This window comes from Podarcis cretensis, assembly GCF_951804945.1.
Source record: "Podarcis cretensis genome assembly, chromosome: 17".
NCBI lineage: Eukaryota > Metazoa > Chordata > Lepidosauria > Squamata > Lacertidae > Podarcis > Podarcis cretensis.
This window is the reverse complement of record NC_137187.1, coordinates 31,747,338-31,768,408: the sequence shown is the minus strand read 5'-3', so window position 1 is coordinate 31,768,408 and position 21,071 is coordinate 31,747,338. Positions and strand designations below refer to the sequence as shown.

At 46.1% G+C, this 21,071-nt stretch overlaps 1 protein-coding gene across 1 annotated transcript in view; it reads right to left on the bottom strand.

Moving 5' to 3' along the window:
• Nucleotides 1-1,350: 1,350 nt before the first annotated feature.
• The window catches only part of LOC307206216 (alpha-2-macroglobulin-like protein 1), a 59,385-nt gene continuing 39,664 nt past the window's right edge, over nt 1,351-21,071 (bottom strand). Inside the window, exons 18-37 of the mRNA XM_079959139.1 lie at nt 20,107-20,197; nt 19,605-19,761; nt 18,124-18,349; nt 17,026-17,152; nt 16,385-16,506; nt 15,993-16,044; nt 15,539-15,622; nt 14,810-14,986; nt 13,497-13,578; nt 13,233-13,389; nt 11,514-11,582; nt 8,879-9,041; nt 8,064-8,224; nt 7,190-7,405; nt 6,261-6,382; nt 5,983-6,073; nt 4,860-4,928; nt 4,597-4,699; nt 3,320-3,361; nt 1,351-1,435 (exon numbers count right to left, since the gene is read on the bottom strand). Of these exons, the coding sequence (XP_079815265.1) occupies nt 1,410-1,435; nt 3,320-3,361; nt 4,597-4,699; nt 4,860-4,928; nt 5,983-6,073; nt 6,261-6,382; nt 7,190-7,405; nt 8,064-8,224; nt 8,879-9,041; nt 11,514-11,582; nt 13,233-13,389; nt 13,497-13,578; nt 14,810-14,986; nt 15,539-15,622; nt 15,993-16,044; nt 16,385-16,506; nt 17,026-17,152; nt 18,124-18,349; nt 19,605-19,761; nt 20,107-20,197 (2,337 nt within the window). The 3' untranslated portion in view covers nt 1,351-1,409. The remainder of the gene's footprint in view (nt 1,436-3,319; nt 3,362-4,596; nt 4,700-4,859; nt 4,929-5,982; nt 6,074-6,260; nt 6,383-7,189; nt 7,406-8,063; nt 8,225-8,878; nt 9,042-11,513; nt 11,583-13,232; nt 13,390-13,496; nt 13,579-14,809; nt 14,987-15,538; nt 15,623-15,992; nt 16,045-16,384; nt 16,507-17,025; nt 17,153-18,123; nt 18,350-19,604; nt 19,762-20,106; nt 20,198-21,071) is intronic.

Here is a 21,071-nt window from a genome sequence, read left to right as displayed (position 1 = left end):
ACCAGAAATGTTGTGAGACAGAAGGTCCAATGCTGTGGTGGCAAGCCCAATAAACCACACCAGAGTGGGGAAAAATGCAATAAGAGGCTACAGGGGAATCAATTTCCAAATCCTGCACAGGTTTTGATGGTGTGTTTACACTCTTTATGCAGCTTAGTCACATTCTATGATTCTGCTGGCTATGAGCATTTAGTGTAAGAGATCCCTTTTTCTGAAGTGGCTGTCTTTCACTTCATCCGTTTTGGCAGAGAATCCAGACACTTTTGTTGGTAACTCATTCCATTCCACTTTCCTCCAGAATGGTGAGGTGAAGCACTGTTGAGTTTGTCCTGCTATTGTCTGTTCCATAAACTGTTTAAACTAGCACTTTCCTGTTTTTCAGATATCAGCATTCAAATGACAAGTGTTCCTCCAATTCCCATGACAGTGCCCAGAGTGGATCATTCTTCCCACCCAACACCAATTTGGTGTGTGTGTCCCCTTGTATTATTGCAATACCTTATCCAGTGTCCAGCGCTTCCTGTCCTCTGCTTGTACCCACTGTTCGAGGAAAGCAAACCTGTCTTGAAGCTTTCTGCAGTGACAGAGTCTAGTCTATTTCATTAGCATAGCCAGGCCATCCAGAATCCAAAACAGGATTCTGAAGGAAAGGTAAAAATATGAATGGAAAAATCCTCCAGCACCAAGCTTCTTCTGAAACGAGAAAGATGTGCCGTTCTGTCTGCCTTGAGGCAAGTCTCTGTCTCCTGTGATTTGTGGCAGTGCGTCTTCACTTGAGATTTCTGGGTTTCATTTTCTAAACGTCATTCCCACTAAATACCCAGGTGGATCTTATCACTAAAGCAATCCTCAGATATTTCTGTCAGTTTGCATTTCTTAGTACAGAAAGTATTGATCTGATGTGTAGAGATCTTTCCTATTCTAATTAATTCAAGAGGTTTCTGGAAGCTTTTCTGTGTGAAAGAAACAAGCAGAAGGTTCATGAAGTTTGGGTTATTCCTTCAAAGAGAATCAGAGCACAGCTGGCTTAAACTGGTTCTCTGATCTTCATGCTAACTATAAAAATAGGCTAGAGGAGCCTGGGTTTCACTTCCTCTTTCTATCTCTTTTCTTTCTGGTGTGGTGTTCTGTACATAGTATGCTTAGTGTTAAGGTTTAGACTTATTACAAGTTATTGTAAGTTTAAGTTAAGTGTTTAAGTTTTTACTCTGCTAACTATACGCTGGTATCTGCCCTGGATCAATACTGAGCAGAATTCCACGACAATTTTCAGCTCTACTGTTTAGTGCTTTTGTGATAAAAATAAGCAGTCCTGCCCCCGCCCCCCAAAATGACACACAAAGAGAACAGTCTTTTGTAACAATTTCTTTGTTCACACTGGGGTGTTTCAGCTACAATGGTTGATTGTCTCAGTGGTTATCTTCCTTTGTGGTTTCTGTGGAAAGAAACACAAGTTTATTTTTAAAGCATGCATATGTACATCAGTCTATAGTACAATACCTCAACTTTTTATCAATCATTTTCGTGGACTGGTGGTGCTTCCAGCAGGAAGCCTTTAACACTACCACTGAAAGCTGTAAGAAAAATTGCAATTGACTGTCTACACTACCAAGGCTTTAGAGCAGGGCTGGGGAACTTGTGTCCCTCAAGACATTTCTGGACTACAACTCCCATCATCCCTGACCATCAGCCATGCTGTCTGGGCTGATGGAAGTTGGAGTCCAACAACATCTGGAGGGTCACAAATTTCCCACCTCTGCATAGGCTGCAGTGCTCTATCCACTCTAGGGGACAGAACATGGTGTTACACAAGGGGGTGTCCCCCTAAATACTGGAATTAATAAATGCTAGGATTTGGGGTTATTTGTGATCTGAGGGGAGAATATAAGCTGCAAAGGAATTCCTGGGTAGCCTGGCCAAACTAGGGCAGTTAAGAGAGCCATTATGGGTCGTTAACAAGACAATGGTACTTCCTGCTCTCAGGTGAGACACCAGAGACTGGAGATTTGGAAGGCTGCCACGGTAACTGCTCTGGGGGAGGGCAAGGGGCTTCTGGGACGAAGAAAGGGTGGGCTCCATCTTGGCAAGAGAGAAGGAAGGACTGCCCGCAATGCTTTGGGCAATGCAGTAAGATCTGGACCCGCTCCATGCAGACCAAGGGTGTAAACAGGTGTGTTTGTGTGTGTGTGTGTGGGGGGGGGAATCTACTACTTAAAGCACAACAGCCACCACTGTGTCTTCTATTCTGAAAAGGGACACAGATCCTATGTAGGCGCCTGAGATCCTATTATGCGCTCTTGCCACGGCTTGGCCGAGAGAGGGACAGGTGCCAGACTTTTGTAACAATAGTTATATGAGTGAGAAGGAGACATTCTTGCTCACTCTGCTTTCCTTTCCTAAAGCTCTTGCAGGTTCTTGACAAGAGTGGCTCTGTTGTTGTTGTTTTTTGTTAAGGAGGCAAATTGATTTCCTGCCCTTTCCTTGTGCTTTTAAAAGTTATGATTCCATCATGTATTTGTGCTGTTGTTCTTAATGATACAATGGAATTAGAAGTCATACCTCGGAAGTTGAATGGAATCCGTTCTGGAAGTCTGTTTGACTTCCAAAACCAAAGCGCGGCTTCTGATTGGCTGCAGGAAGCTCCTGCAGCCAATCGGAAGCTGCGGAAGTCCCGTCGGACGTTCGGGTTCCAAAAATAGTTCACAAACTGGAACAGTCACTTCCGGGTTTGTGGTGTTCAGGAGCCAAAACATTCGAGAACTAAGCTGTTCGAAAACCAAAGTATGACTGTAATTAAAAGTTAAGTGCTCTTGAAAGAAGGAATGATGTAGTTCAAAGCAGCTGAGCACACTAAGGTAAGGGGGACTAAGGGTGGGGGACAAGATACAAAAATACCCCTCACCTCCCTTTTACAGATCACAGGACACTTTAAAGCAGCCTTCCCATACCTGATGCTCTTCAGGTATTTTGGACTATGTTCCATTGAAATGCCTTGTTGCTGATGAAATTTGAAGATAGCAATTTGGGGGGCTGGAGGGGAGGATTCCCATGTTATGGAGAGTTAAGTGCTAATGGAAGGATAAAAATAAATAAACAGGGTGCTTGAATAGGTCTGGTTCAACTTCACATCCCAGGTCCAATCCTCAGCATCTTCAGGTAGGGTTGGGAGAGAATCCTTGTCTGAAACCCTGGAAAGCGGCTACCAGTCCAGTGTAGACAATACAGAGCAAGATGGATCAATGGTCTGATTTGGTGATTTCCTGAGAAGCGACTCAAGCCATACAAACCAGCAAGTCACAAGAGCTGCTTTGTTCCATACCTGCGCTGCAGGGGGCATTATATTCGACAGCTGCATGGTCATCTGAGCGAGAGAGAAGAATTGCCTGTGAGATGTTACGTTCTCCTTTATTTCTATGCCACCTTGCAGCCCCAAATCCCAGGGCAATGAAATAAAACATGCAGCAAAGTTTAAGAGAGCAAAATATCAGTAACATATTGAAAGCAATAAAAAAACAACCCCCCAAAATTAGAACACAAATAGGTCAAGGTAAAGGACCTCTGGACAGTTAAGTCCAGTCAAAGGCGACTACGGGGTTGTGGCGCTCATCTTGCTTTCAGGCCAAGGGAACCGGCGTTTGTCCACAACAGATTTCTGGGTCATGTGGCCAGCAGGACCAAACCATTTCTGCCGCAACGGAACACCGTGACGGAAACCAAAGTGCACAGAAACATCATTTACAGTGGTGCCTCGCAAGACGAAATTAATCTGTTCCGTGAGGCTCTTCGTATAGCGGTTTTTTCGTCTTGCGAAGCAAGCCCATTGACAGCTTAGCGGATTAGCGCTATTAGCGGTTTAGCGGCTTTTAGCGGATCAGCTGATAAGCGGCTTATCAGCGGATCCGCTGATAAGCGGCTTAGGGCTTAGGAAAAGGGGGGGGAGGGAAAAAACCCCGCAGGAACTCGCAAGACATTTTCGTCTTGCAAAGCAAGCCCATAGGGAAATTCGTTTTGCGAAGCGCCCCCAAAACGGAAAACCCTTTCGTCTAGCGGGTTTTCCGTCTTGCGAGGCATTCGTCTTGCGGGGCACCACTGTACCTTCCCGCCACAGTGGTACCTATTTATCTACTTGCACTTTGATGTGCTTTCGAACTGCTAGGTTGGCAGGAGCAGGAACTGAGCAACGGGAGCTCATCCCATCGCGGGGATTCGAACCGCCAACCTTCTGATCGGCAAGTTCTAGGTTCTGTGGTTTAACCCACAGTGCCTACTAATTACATTTCTTGCAATGTCCTGGAATGACACAACATTGGGATGGTGGGAATTTAAAATGGCAGCTTAGAACCCAGCGATCTTGGGCTACTTAGAGCCCAGGGTAAATGTCAGTCGCAGTGGACCCTGTCAAGCTGTGGAGAGCCCTGGCAGCTGCCCATGGATGCCAGGTACTGGGGAAGAACAACTTTTAAAAAAACCACCACAGTATCAGAGCAGCTGAGAGACTGAAGCGTCCTGGCAAAGTTCTGTGGGAGCAAAAAGGCAGGACTTGTGGAGTCATGATGCAGTTGCATATTAATGGGGAGTAACCAATCAGATGCTTACCTGGATGGTAATAATCATAGACTTTCACTATTGCTGGCTTAAGATCCAGCACGTCAATTTCCTGCTCCACAGAGAAAACATAGGTTTGAACAGTGCTGTCCAACTAAAGAGAAAGAGTGGGGCAAAATATCAGATCTAGCTCTTGTAACCACTCCTACAGACCGCAACCCTATTATACATACCTGCTTTTCCAGATTCCTAGACTTCTGAAATTAAGTCTCTTAAGGCACCCCCTCCCAAGTACTCCTGATCCAAGTTCTCACCTGATCCAGGTAGATGCTTATCTTGTCGGGGTCAAATTCCACCTTCTTTACGTTGGATTTCCCTTCCAGCTGTCAGAATATAGAGCAGCAGGACACAGTTAAGGATTTTTGTTTATACCAGTCTTGTACTGCAGCCACTCATGAGATCTGTGCATTCATGCAAAAGGTGAGGTGTGGGCTGCTCAACCTACAGATTTGCATCTTTGTTTTAATACTAGGGATGGCTGAATTGTGGCCTGTAGGTTGTTTCTACCGCGTTACTTCCCTGGCTGGATCTTTGCTAGGCAGACCTGAGCCTCCATACATTCCACCTGGCAGAAACCCTTATTCGTTCAAAGGAGGAGAATGCCCCAAGACCTTTGCGCCTGGGAGTGCTGCTTGCCATCAGAAATTGCACACTGTTTTTGGCCTAGACAGGACATAAGAGAGCAATTTCAAGCAAGTGCCTCTCCATCTCATCTTGCACCGGAAAGGATGCCTAATGAGTTGTATAAGCAACAATTCAGACATGCGTTCTCCTTTTTCTTTTGCCAGGGGAACATTTCAGATTCTTCAGTGGGTAGATGCTTCCAGCAAGCCGGGTATGGTGCCAATATGAGAGGATTTGAGGTAAACGGCCATAACTGGTTTTTCACAACAAGCCTAAAGCAGCATCTCCCAACAGATCATTAAAGGTAAAGGGACCCCTGACCATTAGGTCCAGTCGTGCCCAACTCTAGGGTTGTGACGCTCAGCTCGCTTTATTGGCCGAGGGAGCCGGCGTACAGCTTCCAGGTCATGTGGCCAGCATGACTAAGCCGCTTCTGGCGAACCAGAGCAGCGCATGGAAACACCTTTTACCTTCCCGCCAGAGCGGTACACATTTATTTACTTGCACTTTGCCGTGATTTTGAACTGCTAGGTTGGCAGGAGCAGGGACCGAGCAACGGGAGTTCAACCCATCAAGGGGAATCGAACCGCCGACCTTCTGATCGGCAAGTCCTAGGCTCTGTGGTTTAACCCACAGCGCCACCCGTGTCCCCTAACAGATCATTACAAGTGTACAATTTATATGGCCACTAACAAATGCATCTTGCATACACTGAGGAAGGGCAGAAGATGGAGGTTCAGAAGACTTTCTCACCTTCTTCACAGACTTCTTGAGAGGTATGAATCCTGATACCAAGTTCACTTCTATCAGGGCCATGTTGCTTGTCTTCCGTTGACCTGTGTAGCTATCGGAGGAAACGAGTCAAGTTTCAGTAAAGAAAGCAACCCAGGGAGAGATGAGGCTTAATGGCTAGCATTTCTTAACAGCTTCCTAAGGGAGCTGGGTGCAATTCTTCATGCCACTAAAGCTTTACAGGCTGCTTCTCCCTGTGTTTCTCTGAGCTCAGGAACCAATCGGGGTAAATTCCATACCTCACTTGTAGATGGATATCGAAAAATTTCCTGGAAACCTGGTTGCATTCCTTTGGCGACGTCTCCACACTCAAAGCAAAAACATTGGTCTGTTCAGGTGAGTAGTTAAATCGAAGGGTAGTCTAGGTGGAGAAAAAAAGAATGTTTTTATTCCCAGCTCCTGTTACCTTATGGCAACAATATCAAGCAAGTACTGTACTACATTGTGGAGAAAAAGCTTTTCATCCTTGCAATCTTAAAAAGCACAGTGGACAGATCTAGGGGTGGTATATTTGCATAGAGCTGTGGGGCTTGCATGCAGATGAAACATACATAACATCCTTGTCAGTTTGCATTTCTTAGTACAGAAAGTATTGATCTGATGTGTAGAGATCTTTCCTATTCTAATTAATTCAAGAGGGTTCTGGAAGCTTCTCTGTGTGAAAGAAACAAGCAGAAGGCTCATGATGTTTGGGTTATTCCTTCAGAGAAGCAGAGTAGAGCTGGCTTAAACTGGTTCTCTTATCTCTTTCTGAAAGGTAAGGGTGACTATAAAAGGAAGGCCAGAAGGAGCCTGGGTTTCACTTTCTCTTTCAATCTCTCTTCCTTCTGGTGTGGTGTTCTGTATATGGTGTTTCGTTTTGGTCTTATTATAAGTTATTGTAAGTTTAAGTGAAGTCTGCTGCAACTGGATTTCTTATGGACAGTGCCAATCCTGGATGTATTGGATTTCTGACCATTATGCTCATTCGCCTTCAGTGGCAGTAAAGCTTTGCTGGATGAAATACAATTGCCTCTGGTCTATTTTTGGGGGGTGGGAATCCTGCAACGTGTTTAAATTTTTACCCTGCTAAGTATACGTTGGAGCTCTGGATCAATATCAAGTAGAATTTCAATGAAACACCTTTATTTTCATAGCTACTCTTCCCCTGTGATTTCCATGTGATTACCTGTACATAAGCACAGCCGTCCCCCGACACCTCCACTTTGTATTGACCAGGAACCTCTGCGAGAGGGGCCTGTTGCAACACCAGCCGGTTCTGCTTGTCCACGTGGAATTCATGCTGGAAACCCCCACTGGATTTCACCAGGACCTTCACATCGCCTGTTTCACGATGGGTCAATGCTGCGTACTTGGGTAAAGCTTGCAGGGCAACCACTGTGTCCTGGGGAAAGCAAACCATCATCTTGGGTGTGGTAGGTGCAAGATTCTTCTTTAAAACCATCAGATAAATCACCCAATACTGGGAATTTTGGCAACGTGTAGCAATCATTCTCATGCATATGCAAGCGTAGCTGTTTGCAATGAATGAATGTGCAGGAAGATTATAAACAGGCATGGTTATTGATTATTTAGATATGTTACTGCACATCCTCATGTGCATATCTACATGGAACAGTCCTGTGCTGAATTATGCAACATGCCTCTCTTAAATATTATATCTCCCTTTTCCATAGTGTTCCAAATGCTATCCTTCTTCATATATTTTTATGGGTCTTCATTCCACGCCATGATTTTGTGGCCCAGTTTGACACAAGGCATATAATAGTGTGATTTGCCGAAAGATAAAAATTTAACCAGTTCCCTTATTCATTTATTGCATCCCATGACACTTTACTTTATGTGATCCACTTAGTATCATGTTCAATAATTTCAACAAATAAATAAACATTTTAAAACAAAAATTGTCACCAATACTGATTGCATTAGCTGAGGCAAATTCAAGTCCTTCAATTTAGTGTGACAAAATGTACTCGACAAAGAGGAGCTCTCCTTGTCTGAGATGCCTCCCCTTTCTATAGAGGAAAGATCTTGCCTCTTACCTGTGTGGAAGAAAAGCCTCCGTATGGATTCTGTGCTTTGGTGAGGGAACGCACAATCTGGGAGGCATATTTGATTTCATCAGTGGACACCTCTGGATTGGAGATGTAACTCAAGAGAAAGTAGGCTGTTGTCTCTACATCTGAGAGGGATATGGCCCCATCTACAAAGGAGGAGGAAAGAATAAAGTAGAACATCGTTCAGTAACAGAACATAAAAGTAAGCCAGCCCTACGGCTCCATAATAACCCAAATCCTTCTCCATTATTCCTGAGAATCCAAAGACCCTGATAATTCTGGAGGGTTTATTTTCTTATTTCACAGGAGGGTTTATTTTCTTATTTCACAGATTGAAAAAGACATGAATTGACATATGTATATGTTCAGAGGGGAAGGGCAGCAAGTGAAGTGCTCAGAATACAGGAACTCAAGAACTCAACAGGTGATGTGAAGGTGCTAGTGAAATCCAGTGGGGGTTTCCAGCATGAATTCCATGTGGACAATCAGATCAAACCTCTTTACAAGCTGAGTTTCTCAGATAGACTGGAGCGAAAAGGCTTGATTACCTATTTCCTCCCAAGGTAAGGGGAAGTTGCCTCACTAAGCCTGGCAGGACAGCTTACTCTATGATATTAACCCCTTCATGCATTAATTAGACTTAAGCATGTTGTTTATATGAGGCTGGTTATCCCATAGCACCTTCAGAGGAAAGGGCTAATATTCTGAATGGGGCATCGGAAAAGGAAGCCTGGAAACCAGGCTTGCAAAACAGCAACCTCCAGAACAAAGATTGTACTGAATGAAATAATCCCTCCTACCTGTTTTTTCAGCCTGTTCATCTAAGGCTGTTAAGAGCTGATGCCGTATCTCTGTGTCTCCAGCCAAAGTGAAGACATAAGCTAGCAAAGCCTTGGAATAGCTGCTCTCTGCAGAACTTAAGTTCTTCTTAAGGCACGCTAAGGCGTTCTCTACCATGGTATCCTTTAAAGCAATTTTTTTTAAAAAATAAAATGACTCAATTAGCTTGCAGCTTGGATATGATTTCATAATATCCTATATGAGGGGGCAGGCTTTATATTACCACATCTTATGTAAATGAATTGCATAAAATATAGGGAAATAAATTGCTGTTAGTCGCCCCAAGACATTATGATGATATGGCAGCAGAAAAATCCACATAATGCTATATTATATTATAGAGCCACAGTTTATAGTCAGAAAATTGTTAAACAGGCTGATTGAATGTTGGCAGTGTTGGAGAGGTAAGCTTCAGGACGCTGAGCAAGAAATTGCTTAAACCCAACAACAAGCTGACAAGTGGTGCACATTTTTCTTTCCTATTGACCTGAAATTCCCCAGTCAGGCATGCTCCTGAACCTTTAACATTCATACGAAGCAGAGAAATAAACTGGGGTGGTTGTAGAGCATGAAGGCCTCTTGCTTAAGGTCACCCAACAAACCAGCCTCTAATTTTCAAGTTTTCGGCATAGCCTTCTCAAAATGTAATCAAATTCAGTTAACAAAATAAACATGGTTTAGCACAGGGGTCAGCAAACTTTTTTTCATCCACTGTCCCTCAGACCTTGCGGGGGCCGGAGTATATTTTGGAAAAAAAATATGAACAAATTCCTATGCCCCACAAATAACCCAGAGATGCAATTTTAAATAAAAGCACACATTCTATGCATGTAAAAACAACAGGCAGGCCCCACAAATAACCCAGAGATGCATTTTAAATTCTGCTCATGTAAAGCCACTCTGATTCCCAGACAGTCCGCAGGCTGGATTTAGGTGATTGGGCCAGATCCAGCCCCTGGATTTGCCTACCCATGGTTTAGCACAGGCTTCCTCAACCTCAACCCTCCAGATGTTTTTGGCCTACAAGTCCCATGATCCCTAACTAGCAGGACCAATGGTCAGGGATGTTGGGAATTGTAGTCTCAAAACATCTGGAGGGCTGTGGTTGAGGAAGCCTGGTTTAGCATGTTAAGGGCTTTCAATGCTCACTCAACTGCCTAAATGCCAGGAAATGGATGAATCACTTCAGTTGCATTGATGGCTTCAGTTGCAAAGTGTGCACAACATACTGTTATGAGTTGCGGGGCTGGAGGGTGGGGTGTCAGTCCGGATGATGCCCTGAGTCCCTTCCAATTTTCAGAATCCTGTATCTGTTATGGTAGAATGCGTGACAGCAAGCTTGCCAAACCAATTCCTTTGTCTAGGTAATGGCGTTGGCTGACTAGCTAAGCACCATGAGGAGCATAACAAAAGAAGTTGCTCTTTGGCGTAGAACAAATGAGTGGGCCCTTCCCTGCCCTTCCCTGCCCCTAAGTAGGAGGACTATTATGTACTGAGCTGAATCCTAGAACAATAGGATCTAGAATACAGCAGTCTGATTAGTCCGCAGGAGCCATCCAATCCAGCTCCAGGTGGAAGTAAATCAGCGACCTGACTGGCCTGCAGGAGCAGCCAATCAGGCTTCTGGAGGAGGTGAATCCACATCCTGATTGGCCTACAGGAGCAGCTCGGAATTAGCCAATCACGCAGGGCCCATTGTGTAAATAATGTATATAAAGCTAGACGTTTTGGGGAAAGTTTCATTCATTGCTACTATGAGCTGAATAAAGACCATGAAATTCACATTCGACTTCGAGTATATTTCAAGGACAAAATAATAATAATAATAATAATAATAATAATAATAATAATAATAATTTATTTCCCGCTGATCTGGCTAGGTTTCCCCAGCCGCTCTGGGCAGCTTCCAATAAAACACTAATATACAATAACCTATTAAACATTAAAAGCTTCCCTAAACAGAGAGACTGATTGGTCCGCAGGAGCCACCCACTCCCGCTCCAGGTGGAAGTGAATCAGCGACCTGACTGGCATGCAGGAGCAGCCAATCAGCAACCAGAGAGATCTGTGCGAGTTGCTAGAAACGGACACACACAGACATGCTTGCTCTGTGCTGCTTCCAAAGCTCACACTAATGTAGAAGCAATATATTTTGGGGTGTTAATGCTCCTCCATCCTATGCTCAGGTTGTATATATAGGTAAAAAGAGCTGTATATCCTAAAGACAGTCCCCGCTGACCTTCATTCCAAGGAATCTGACCTCTGGGCAAGTGCTTGATCCCCAGGAATCTCTTGCTGCATGGAGATTGGGGTGGCATGTATAAATATCTTTAAAGCACACTCAAAGCGCATTCTTTTCCTTGAAGAAATCTGGGCAATTCTAACTCTATCCCTCAAAGAGTTAGAATTCCCAGCAACCCTTAACAAACTACAGGGCCCAGAATTCTTTGAGGTGGGAAATGTCCTTTGAATGTGCACACAGCCCATGTGTCTATTCCAGTAAACACATCTATTCCTTGTTTATAAAGTTCATCCTTTGGATCCTGGGTTAACAAAGGACTAATGAGGAAGGTCCAGAATTCTGTGGGGACTTACATTCTTGCCCAGTTCCAGCAATGAGGCACCAATGTAAGCTGTTAGTGAGAAGTCATCATCCACACCGCCCTAAGAATGGAAGAGAGAAGTCAAGCCAGAGGACTATGAGAGCCATTTCCTCACAGTTTGGAAAGCAATGATCAGGCCTTGAGTATATGACTATTTTAAGCATCACTTATAAGCACCAACGTGATTCACTCCTGTCTGTGTGAAACTCCCACCTTAAATGTCAGGAAAGGTAATTTCAAGGTATCGCCCACGCCCCAAGGAAGTTTATACAAGGAGTGGCCAAAACATTCCTTAGTCAGGAGGAATCGGTCATGCAGCACGGGAAGCAGGAGAGAGATCTTGCAGAACTACATTCATTATAATTTGTGTTCTTTCTGTTAATCTGACAAAGGCACCAGAAACATACTGAGCCTTGGTTGTTCATCAGCTACTGCTGTTTCGCAGGAAGGAAATAGCAAGCTGCCTTCTTCTGCACCAGAGATTCTGCCTGACGGAGAAATGCAACTGCAGGGTGGGAGTGACCCTCAGCCTCCACTGCTGACCTTGTAAGGATGCTGAGAGAGGACAGGCAGCTCCCTTCTTGCACTTCTCAAGACAAAAGGCAACAGGAGCATTGCTAACGATTGCTCCTCAGGACCCCTTTATTAAGAGAGCACCAGCATGGTCTAACCTGGGGACGGATTTATGGGCTTATATCAGCTTCCTGTTTCAGGTGTACAGAGATTTTTACTCCAAGTAAAAACAACACGGGTTAAACCACAGAGCCTAGGGCTTGCAGATCAGAAGGTCGGTGGTTCGAATCCCTGCGAGGGGGTGAGCTCCCGTTGCTCGGTCCCTGCTCCTGCCAACCTAGCAGTTCAAAAGCACACCAGTGCAAGTAGATAAATAGGTACCGCTGTGGCGGGAAGGTAAACGGTGTTTCTGTGTGCTCTGGTTTCCATCCCAGTGCTTCGTTGCACCAGAGGCAGTTTAGTCATGCTGGCCACATGACCCAGAAAGCTGTCTGTGGACAAACTCTGGCTCCCTTGGCCTGAAAGTGAGATGAGTGCCGCAACCCCCATAGTTGCCTTTGACTGGACTTAACCGTCCTGGGGTCCTTGACCTTGACCTTTTACCTTTTTACCATGAATATCTGTCATGGCTTTAGCAGCATGTTCAAGAAGCTTCATACACAGGGCATCAGAGGAATCCCTGAGCTAGCTTGTGCAATATGACCAGACCAAGCCAGGGCCATTAAGAAACAGATCAGGACCATTGAGAGCCATTGGCAATGCAAGAGAACTGCCCCCCTCTTGCCCTGAGGTGTGAACAGAGACTGGGGGTTTGGAAGGTTGCTAGGGTAACTGGGTGTGAGGTGACAGGAAAAGAGAGTTTTTATCAGGGTGTTCTGGGAAGAAGAAAGAGTGGGGTCCATTTTGGGGAGGCTGGCTGGGGGAGATGTCTTGGACTCCATGGCTGCACTGCTGTGGAGAACAAGCCCCTCTTGAAGTGACCATACTGTAAGATCTGGTCTCCTTCCATGCAGACGAAAAGTGGAAGTAGGTGGATAAACCATATTTCTTAAAGCCACGAGAGTCTTTGACACGTCTCAATTCTCCAAAGGATCACAGGCCCTGGAACCCCCTGTAGGTTTGCTACTGCTCAGCAGAGAGGAGGAACCAAACTTTTGTAACAGTATGATGCTGTTATCATAATTCACAGTGCTCTTACCTTGAGGGCATTGTTGAAGAGCCTCCCCACACTTTCAAAGCAGCCGCTGGGAAGTTGGTGCTTCCCCAGCCAGCCTACAGCCTCCTGAATGTGGTTCTCATCAACAGAGATATAGGCATTTGCATGGCTCAAGGCCTTAACCACAAAAGCTGTCAGCCTGCAGAGCGGGAGAGAAAGCGGAGGAGGAGAATCAGCTCCAGTCTCAGACCCACTCAAAGCAACAGCCACACCTTTACCCAACTGGCACCAGCTCAGCTTACTCACCAGGTATTGCCTTCAGCATCGCTCTTCCCAAAAGCACTGTAGGAGCCATCGTCATGTTTGTAGAGCAACTCACGTTGGTACCCTACAGGAAACCGGGAAGAATCAGTACTATTAGTTTGGGAATGTGCAATTTAATGAGGCTGGTTTGCTGGATGCAGTGAGTGATAATAATAATAATAATAATAATAATAATAATAATAATAATAATAATTTTATTATTTCTACCCCGCCCATCTTGCTAGGTTTCCCCAGCCACTCTGGGCAGCTCCAAACAGAATATTAAAAGGTAAAGGTAAAGGTACCCCTGCCCATATGGGCCAGTCTTGACAGACTCTGGGGTTGTGCGCTCATCTCACTCTAGAGGCCAGGAGCCAGCGCTGTCCGCAGACACTTCCGGGTCACGTGGCCAGCGTGACAAAGCTGCATCTGGCAAGCCAAAGCCGCACACGGAAACGCCGTTTACCTTCCCACTGGTAAGCGGTCCCTATTTATCTACTTGCACCCGGAGGTGCTTTCGAACTGCTAGGTTGGCAGGCGCTGGGACCGAGCAGCGGGAGCGCACCCCGCCGCAGGGATTCGAACCGCCGACCTTTCGATCGGCAAGTCCTAGGCGCTGAGGCTTTAACCCACAGCGCCACCTGCGTCCCTTTTAAAAAACAGAATATTAAAAACGCAATAAAACATCAGATATTAAAAACTTCCCTAAAGAGGACTGCCTACTGATGTCTTCTAAAAGTCAGATACAGTGGTACCTTGTTATTCAAATGGCTTGGCTCCCGAATGAATCGGCTCCTGAACGTCGCAAACCCAGAAGTGAGTGTTCCGGTTTGCAAACGTTTTTCGGAAGCTGAATGTCCGACGCGGCTTCCGATTGAGTGCAGGAAGTTCCTTCAGCCAATCGGAAGCCATGCCTTGGTTTTTGAACTGTTTTGGGGGTCAAACAGACTCCCGGAACAGATTAAGTTTGAGAACCAAGGTACCACTGCAGTTGTTTATTTCCTTGACATCTGATGGGAGGGTGTTCCACAGGACGGGCGCCACTACCGAGAAGGCCCTCTGCTTGGTTCCCTGTAACCTCACTTCTCACAGTGAGGAAACTGCCAGAAGGCACAGTAAACAAGGAGAGGCACATAGACCAGCACTCTAAATGCTACATCACAGTGGCTCTCATTTGTATCCTATCCTTGCAATTAACAGCTGGTATACATGGGGCTTTTTCTAGAAAAATAGCACCGCTATTCCATCCCTTTGCTATCTGCACAGTCCATGCCAGCCCTCTCCTCATTTTTGTGACAGAGAAATGCTCTACTCACCACTCTTCATGTATTCTATTGCCTTCTCTTTGATCTCAGGAGTCACTTGGTTCGTTTTCTCCAGGTATTGGAGGACAAAGATGTTGGGAACAAATTTTACCATGTTCTGCTCACCACAGCCAAAGGGCATTTGAAGTAGCTGGTCTATGTTTTCTAGCGCAGCACCCATAATGTCTCCTGGATGTTGACAAAACGATGGAAGAAAACATTGTGAGCCCTTTCCCCAAACTCCTACAGAGAATCTAGGAAAAAATCTCCTCTCTGCTAACAACCTGCCACCTAAAATTCAGAGAACTATGTCCAATAAAATCTGCTTGGATAAGCCCAGCATCTGCACGGCCAGACTTGTCAAGAAGTCCCCATGCGTCCAAGGCCTTGTCAGGCATCAACATGGGCATCTGATCTGGAATATCCTTTAAAGCATGTTTTTGCCTTGGAGGTTGTGTGGGGGACATTACTTTTGTTTAATGTGCATGTGGAGACAACAGGCTCTCATCCAACACTATGCACTTTTATTTAAACATGTGGAGATTATGATCAAGACCCTGGGATTCCTGATTGTGCTGGCTCTCCTCTGACACTAAGGGAATGTGCACAGGACAGAGCCTGCCCCCAGGCTGCCTCTCTCTCTTATCCATCTTTGTTCTGCGTGGTTTGAATATCTGTAATGGACTCTCATCTCTCATGTGGCCAGAGATGGGGAAGAAATGTGGGGGCAAATTTCCTCACCAATGCAGGAGACAGTAGCTCGGCCAGAGCCCTCCACAACAGCTCCAGGCAGCTTTAGAGAAACCTCATCGTGAACTGGGTCCCCTGAAAGGAGATGAAGAACAGGAATTAATGCAGTTGAATACTCTAAACAAGTGGTCATAATCTGCAGTTGGACTTGCACACAGCAAAGATGGGACTAGGAGCTTGCTAGCTCAGTGAGTCTGTTTTTAGCCACTGTGTTCTCTCAGCTGTTTTTCACCCCCTCTCCATCCCATCCCTACTCCCCTTGGCAAGCAGAGAGACAGAGTGTGTGTCTTTGGTCTCGTTTGCATCCCACTACTGCCCTAGGGAAGAGACACGTCTCCAGCCCAATGACAACCAGAGCAACACTCCTTCTTCTCTCCAACTTGCGTTCTCTGGGGCCCCATCACAAGCCAAGCTGCCCTGAGCAAGGGATGCAGCCTAAGCACACCTGAAGAGCAGAGGAAGGCATTGTGGGTCTCTTCTTCAAGGACGCCTTCTGGCTGTGGGAGGAAAAGAGAATGGGAGGGTGAGTGGGGCTGCTCTCTCAGGGGAATAATCTCCTTCTCCCTTCTCTGCCTTTCCCCTGCTCTGTGTAACAGCTCTCACAATTGCCAGGCCTTCCAACTGATCACAGCCCCTGGCTGACATCACCTTAGACCTGGAAACAGGGAGGTTGTGCAAAAATCCAAAGGCCCTCTCCTGCCCAGCACCCAATGAATACAATTCCCCCCTCAAAAAAACCTGTTTTGGGGAGACCCAGAGTTCTGAATCAGTTGCTGGCACTTGATAGCTGTGAGCCAAAGTTGGACACCAGGGGCTGAAGGCCACATAGACACTGACCTTGACCAGCAGGGATTTGACCATTGTGTCTGACCGGCCTCGCGCAGGTGTGGTGGAAATCTTATTGCCACACAGCTCATGCGTCTCCTCTGCCTCAGCGGTGATCGAGAGATTGACGTGCCCTAGAGGAAGGCAAAATTGGCACAGACCCATGATGAGTGCCAGGAGCTCAGGGAGGGGAAGAGGCTGATGTAAGGGACAGAGGTCGGAGTATAGTAATGTAGTACAGTATTTTAATATTTTTATTGGAAGCCGCCCAGAGTGGTTGGGGAAGCCCAGCCAGATGGGCGGGGTATAAATAATAAATTATTATTATTATTATAGAGGGTTCTTGAATGGAGATGGACCCCCAACCTCTCCTTTGTAGCCTAGTCCCCAAATCTGCCCTGATGCACAGCTGCCATTAGCAGAAATTGGGGAGGGACGCCATCTTGGATGGGGAGGAAACAAACCCATAGCACATTCAGCAGGGGGCATTTTTATTACTTTCCATATTCCACTTAATGCCTGCTTGGCTTCCAAACAGAAGAATCTGTTGGTTCTGTCAAGTGTCCTCAGATGACAAGGTCTTTGGGGAAGAAACAGAGGGACCCTTGGCAGCCGCAAGTCTCCTCCCACCCACTCAGGTGCCTCAACCTCACCCAGCTGAGTCGCCGTCACGTTCCAGGAGAAGGTGTGGGCCTCCTCAGCACAGAGGCAGGTGCTGAACTGGCAGGCCGGGCATGGCTTCACATCCACCTCCTGCGACTCCAGCAGCTTCACTCTCACCTGGGAGATGCAGCAAAATGACTCTCGTGAAGCAGGCAGAGCAGCGAGTCCAAAGCAAGGGGCAAACATTCAGAGAAGAGGCACGGGCAGCACAGGAGATGGGCCTGTGCCAGAAGGAAGAGCCAGACCCCATGCCTAGGGGTGCCCCACATTGGGAAGCTGAGTAGGGCGTAGACTGTTCCAAGTAAGACCTCAGTGAGTGGGGCCTCCTTGAGCTTTGGGGGCACCATATTAACATGTGAGGAATGCCACCCCAGATCAGATTGGCAAGATTTATTCACTCAACACAGTTTATAGGAAGACCTCTATGCCATTTGCAAAAACCCTCAGGATTACGAGTGGGTGGCTTGGCTTCCTCACACAAACCCCTCATGGCTGTTCCTCTGTGAGCCCCTCAGCTGGTGGCCTGAATTGTGGCTGTGGGGAAGAGGAAGGGGGCAGCAGATGGACATCCCTAGGCCTTGGCAGCAGATCAGACTGGGTGGCTTTCTGGCCTCTTCTGGCCTCTTGCAGCAATAAGGCTGTGTTGCATATGGGGCTGTGCACACACCACACCTTTAAAGCACACTCAGGGGTTGCTGTGGGAGGAGAACTGCAGGTTCCCAGGACTTGGGGGCGAGGAGGGAATGTGCTCTATGGACCTCTTCTGCCATGAAGGGGATGGGGCTGCCTTGTGCTTCCTGTTGTCCACACTTCTGTGGCACATCCAAAGTGGAGCTTCTGCTTCTTCACCCACAGCAAGAAATGCAAGCTGTCCCCTCAACACTGAACGCAGAGTGGTGGGGGGAGGAGGGAAAATTACTGACCTGTCCCTTGGGAGAGACAGGTGAGTACAGGTGTAGGACGGGCAAGGCCCTGGTGAAGTCCAGCCCCCCAGCCTCCATCTCTATCTTGTGGGGTTCCCTCCACCCCTTTCTTTCTGGATACACATATAAGGGAAGCTTGTTTGCTTGTTCTCAATGGACACTAACCTGGATACATTCCTTCATGTAATTGAAGACGGTGGACTTTAGCAGCAAGGTCTCCCCACGGACCACAGAATACGGCAGGCTCAGATCCACAAAAAACGGCTTGAAGACCCGGAACTTGGCTTGTTGGGCGAGTCCGAAGCCAATGTCGGCCACACAGAAGGCATCAGCGTTCCACTCCGTGATCGTGTCTGGAGCGGTGACCGGGTAAGTTGCTTTCCCCTCCTCGCTGAAGAACAGGAAGAGAGGTCACTTCCTCAGTGACAAGAAAACTGAGTCGTTCACTGCTAAGGCAAAACCAATATCACCAGAATATAAGTTTGTTTGGTCAGAGGAGCACACCTCCAAGTATGAGTTTAACCAAGCCTCTAGTTCTGTGCTAGGTCTCAGTTAGAATAGAGGAATTTGGAGATGGAAGTATAAGAATTTATACTCTCTGCCACTGGTGTTTATGAAAATGTTGTGGGCCTCACCAAAAGAGAAACCTGCTTCAGGAAATATTACAGAGAGGTCTGCACTCCCGCTGTTGGTAAAGGGACCCCTGACCATTAGGTCCAGTCGTGACCGACTCTGGGGTTGCGGCACTCATCACACTTTATTGGCCGAGGGAGCCAGTGTACAGCTTCCAGGTCATGTGGCCAGCATGACTAAGCCGCTTCTGGCGAACCAGAGCAGCACACGGAAACACCGTTTACCTTCCCGCCGGAGCGGTACCTATTTATCTACTTGCACTTTGATGTGCTTTCGAACTGCTAGGTTGGCAGGAGCTGGGACCGAGCAACGGGAGCTCACCCCGTTGCGGGGATTCAAACCGCCGACCTTCTGATCGGCAAGTCCTAGGCTCTGTGGTTTAACCCACAGCGCCACCCACGTCCGCCCCCCCCCCGCTGTTGGTACAAACTTGCAATCAGTGGGAAGAACAGAATAGTTGCCTATTTTTGTGGAATTTTCCACTTTACTAGAGTTCCCCCCGCCGCCCCCTGTGCTCCCGTAGAGCAAGTATATACTGCATGATAATGAGCAGTATAATGACACCATCCGAGCCCCACAAAATTACAAATGCACACCTCTGGTTCGTAAGTGATATAAGCATAAACTTCTGGCACTGGGCAGGCTTTCAGAGAAACATTAGAAAGATGCATTTTTGAAATTATTATATAAAACGCCAATGTACAATACAAAATATAGCCTTAAGATAATGCCAGCTGAGTGGAAGAAGAAGAAGAGCAAAATGTCAAATTGGAGCGAACATCAAGCCTCAGAAAACCCCAATAGATGTTTGTTGCACTTCAACTTTAAAGACCGAGTTTTTGGTGGGGAAAGCTCCAGAGCAACAAAACCAAACAAAAGCAAAGGCTTTAGATTGTGTGTCTGTGCCTGGGAAGCATGGAGCAAAAGGTGAGCGCTAAATGAGTGATGGCCAAGCAAGATACTTCCTGTTCCCACATGGCATTTGGTTCCCTCCCCAGCAGAGTTTTACTTACTTGACAGGGACCAGAGCCCAAACCCAAGTCTCTGGAAAGTACGTCCTGGGTTTGGCTTCCTCTGCTTTCCCGGGGACCGAAGAAAAAGCCTCAGGCACCACTTCACTCCTGGAAGCAACATTAGGCACAGCCGGTGCAATGCCACCTAGTCCTACTCCTTTGCAGAAATCAAAGAAGCAGAAATCAAAGATGGTCAAGCAGGAGAGAACTGGGAATGGAAATCCACCCCATCCTGGAATCTGAAGGTAATATAATAGGGCAATCATTTCCCATGATAAATATTTGCAAATTCCTCCCATAATTATTTCTGTTCACAGATTTGGCATGCTTGCGCTTCTGCAATGTTTCAAAAACCTATACAGCTCTTTAAAAGCATGATCTGTCTCTAGCCAAGGGTTCAATAAAAGGAAAGGTAGATAAAAAGGATGAGTCTTGTTATATCCCACCCTGCCAAAGGGAGACTCCAGTTGAGAAACTGTCAAATTATGATTGTGATTCTCACCTAAGCTATAGCGAACAGGTGCCATTTCTGGCAATCTACAGGACACTGGCTTCTTAATTTTGGTGTTGGTTATAACTTTCATATTTAATTGCTGTAAAAATCAAAGAGAAAAGTGAGGGGTGGCATATGAGAGCAACATGAAATGAAAGAAAAATTATATGAGGCAAGGTCATTTGAATCTCTGGCAGGGAAATCATTGCAAAATGCTCTGCGTTCCAATAATGGATGTGTACAAGGTTTGACCCACAATTCCACAAAAATGATTTGAGACTCACACGCTGCATATTACGTTGTGTTACAACATTGAACTCTGCTCAGGTGTCAATCAAGGGAAATAGAGGAGGAGATGAGGTTTATCTGAGGCAATATTTTTTGCCCTGTTGGCTTCATATCTTTGCCTAAAAGAAAACGATTTCTCTGAAGACTCTGAAATTGACATTTTTAGGTCACTACTTTATATTCCCACGTTACAAGAATGCACATATAGACCACAAAACAGAAGCCTCTTTTAAGATTACAAAATGTAGCTCCAGATTTATAGGCACACACGGGCACACATTTCACAGAAACACACTGGTGTGTTATGCTTCCCACTTCATGTGCATTGTATCATGTTTCCCCCCCGCCCCCCTTGTTCTTTGTGGAACACAATTTTTTTATTTTTTATTTGAATGGCCTATAGATCACTTTTCAGGCAAGCTGCCTCTCAAATTCATAAAATCCAACAGGAAAGGCAGTTGAAAAATTAAAATATCCAATTCTATCCTGCGAACATACAAACCAACAAAATAGCTCATCTAGCTCTAAAACAACCATCACCACAACAGCCAACACTGATAATCCAGATTAGCTTCCCAAATTCATGATAAAAAGGGTCATTAAGGCCCATTAAAAATGAGCAATGGGCCTTAATGCTTGCCTGATCTCACTTAGAAACATATTCCATAATTGTGGGGCCACTTCTG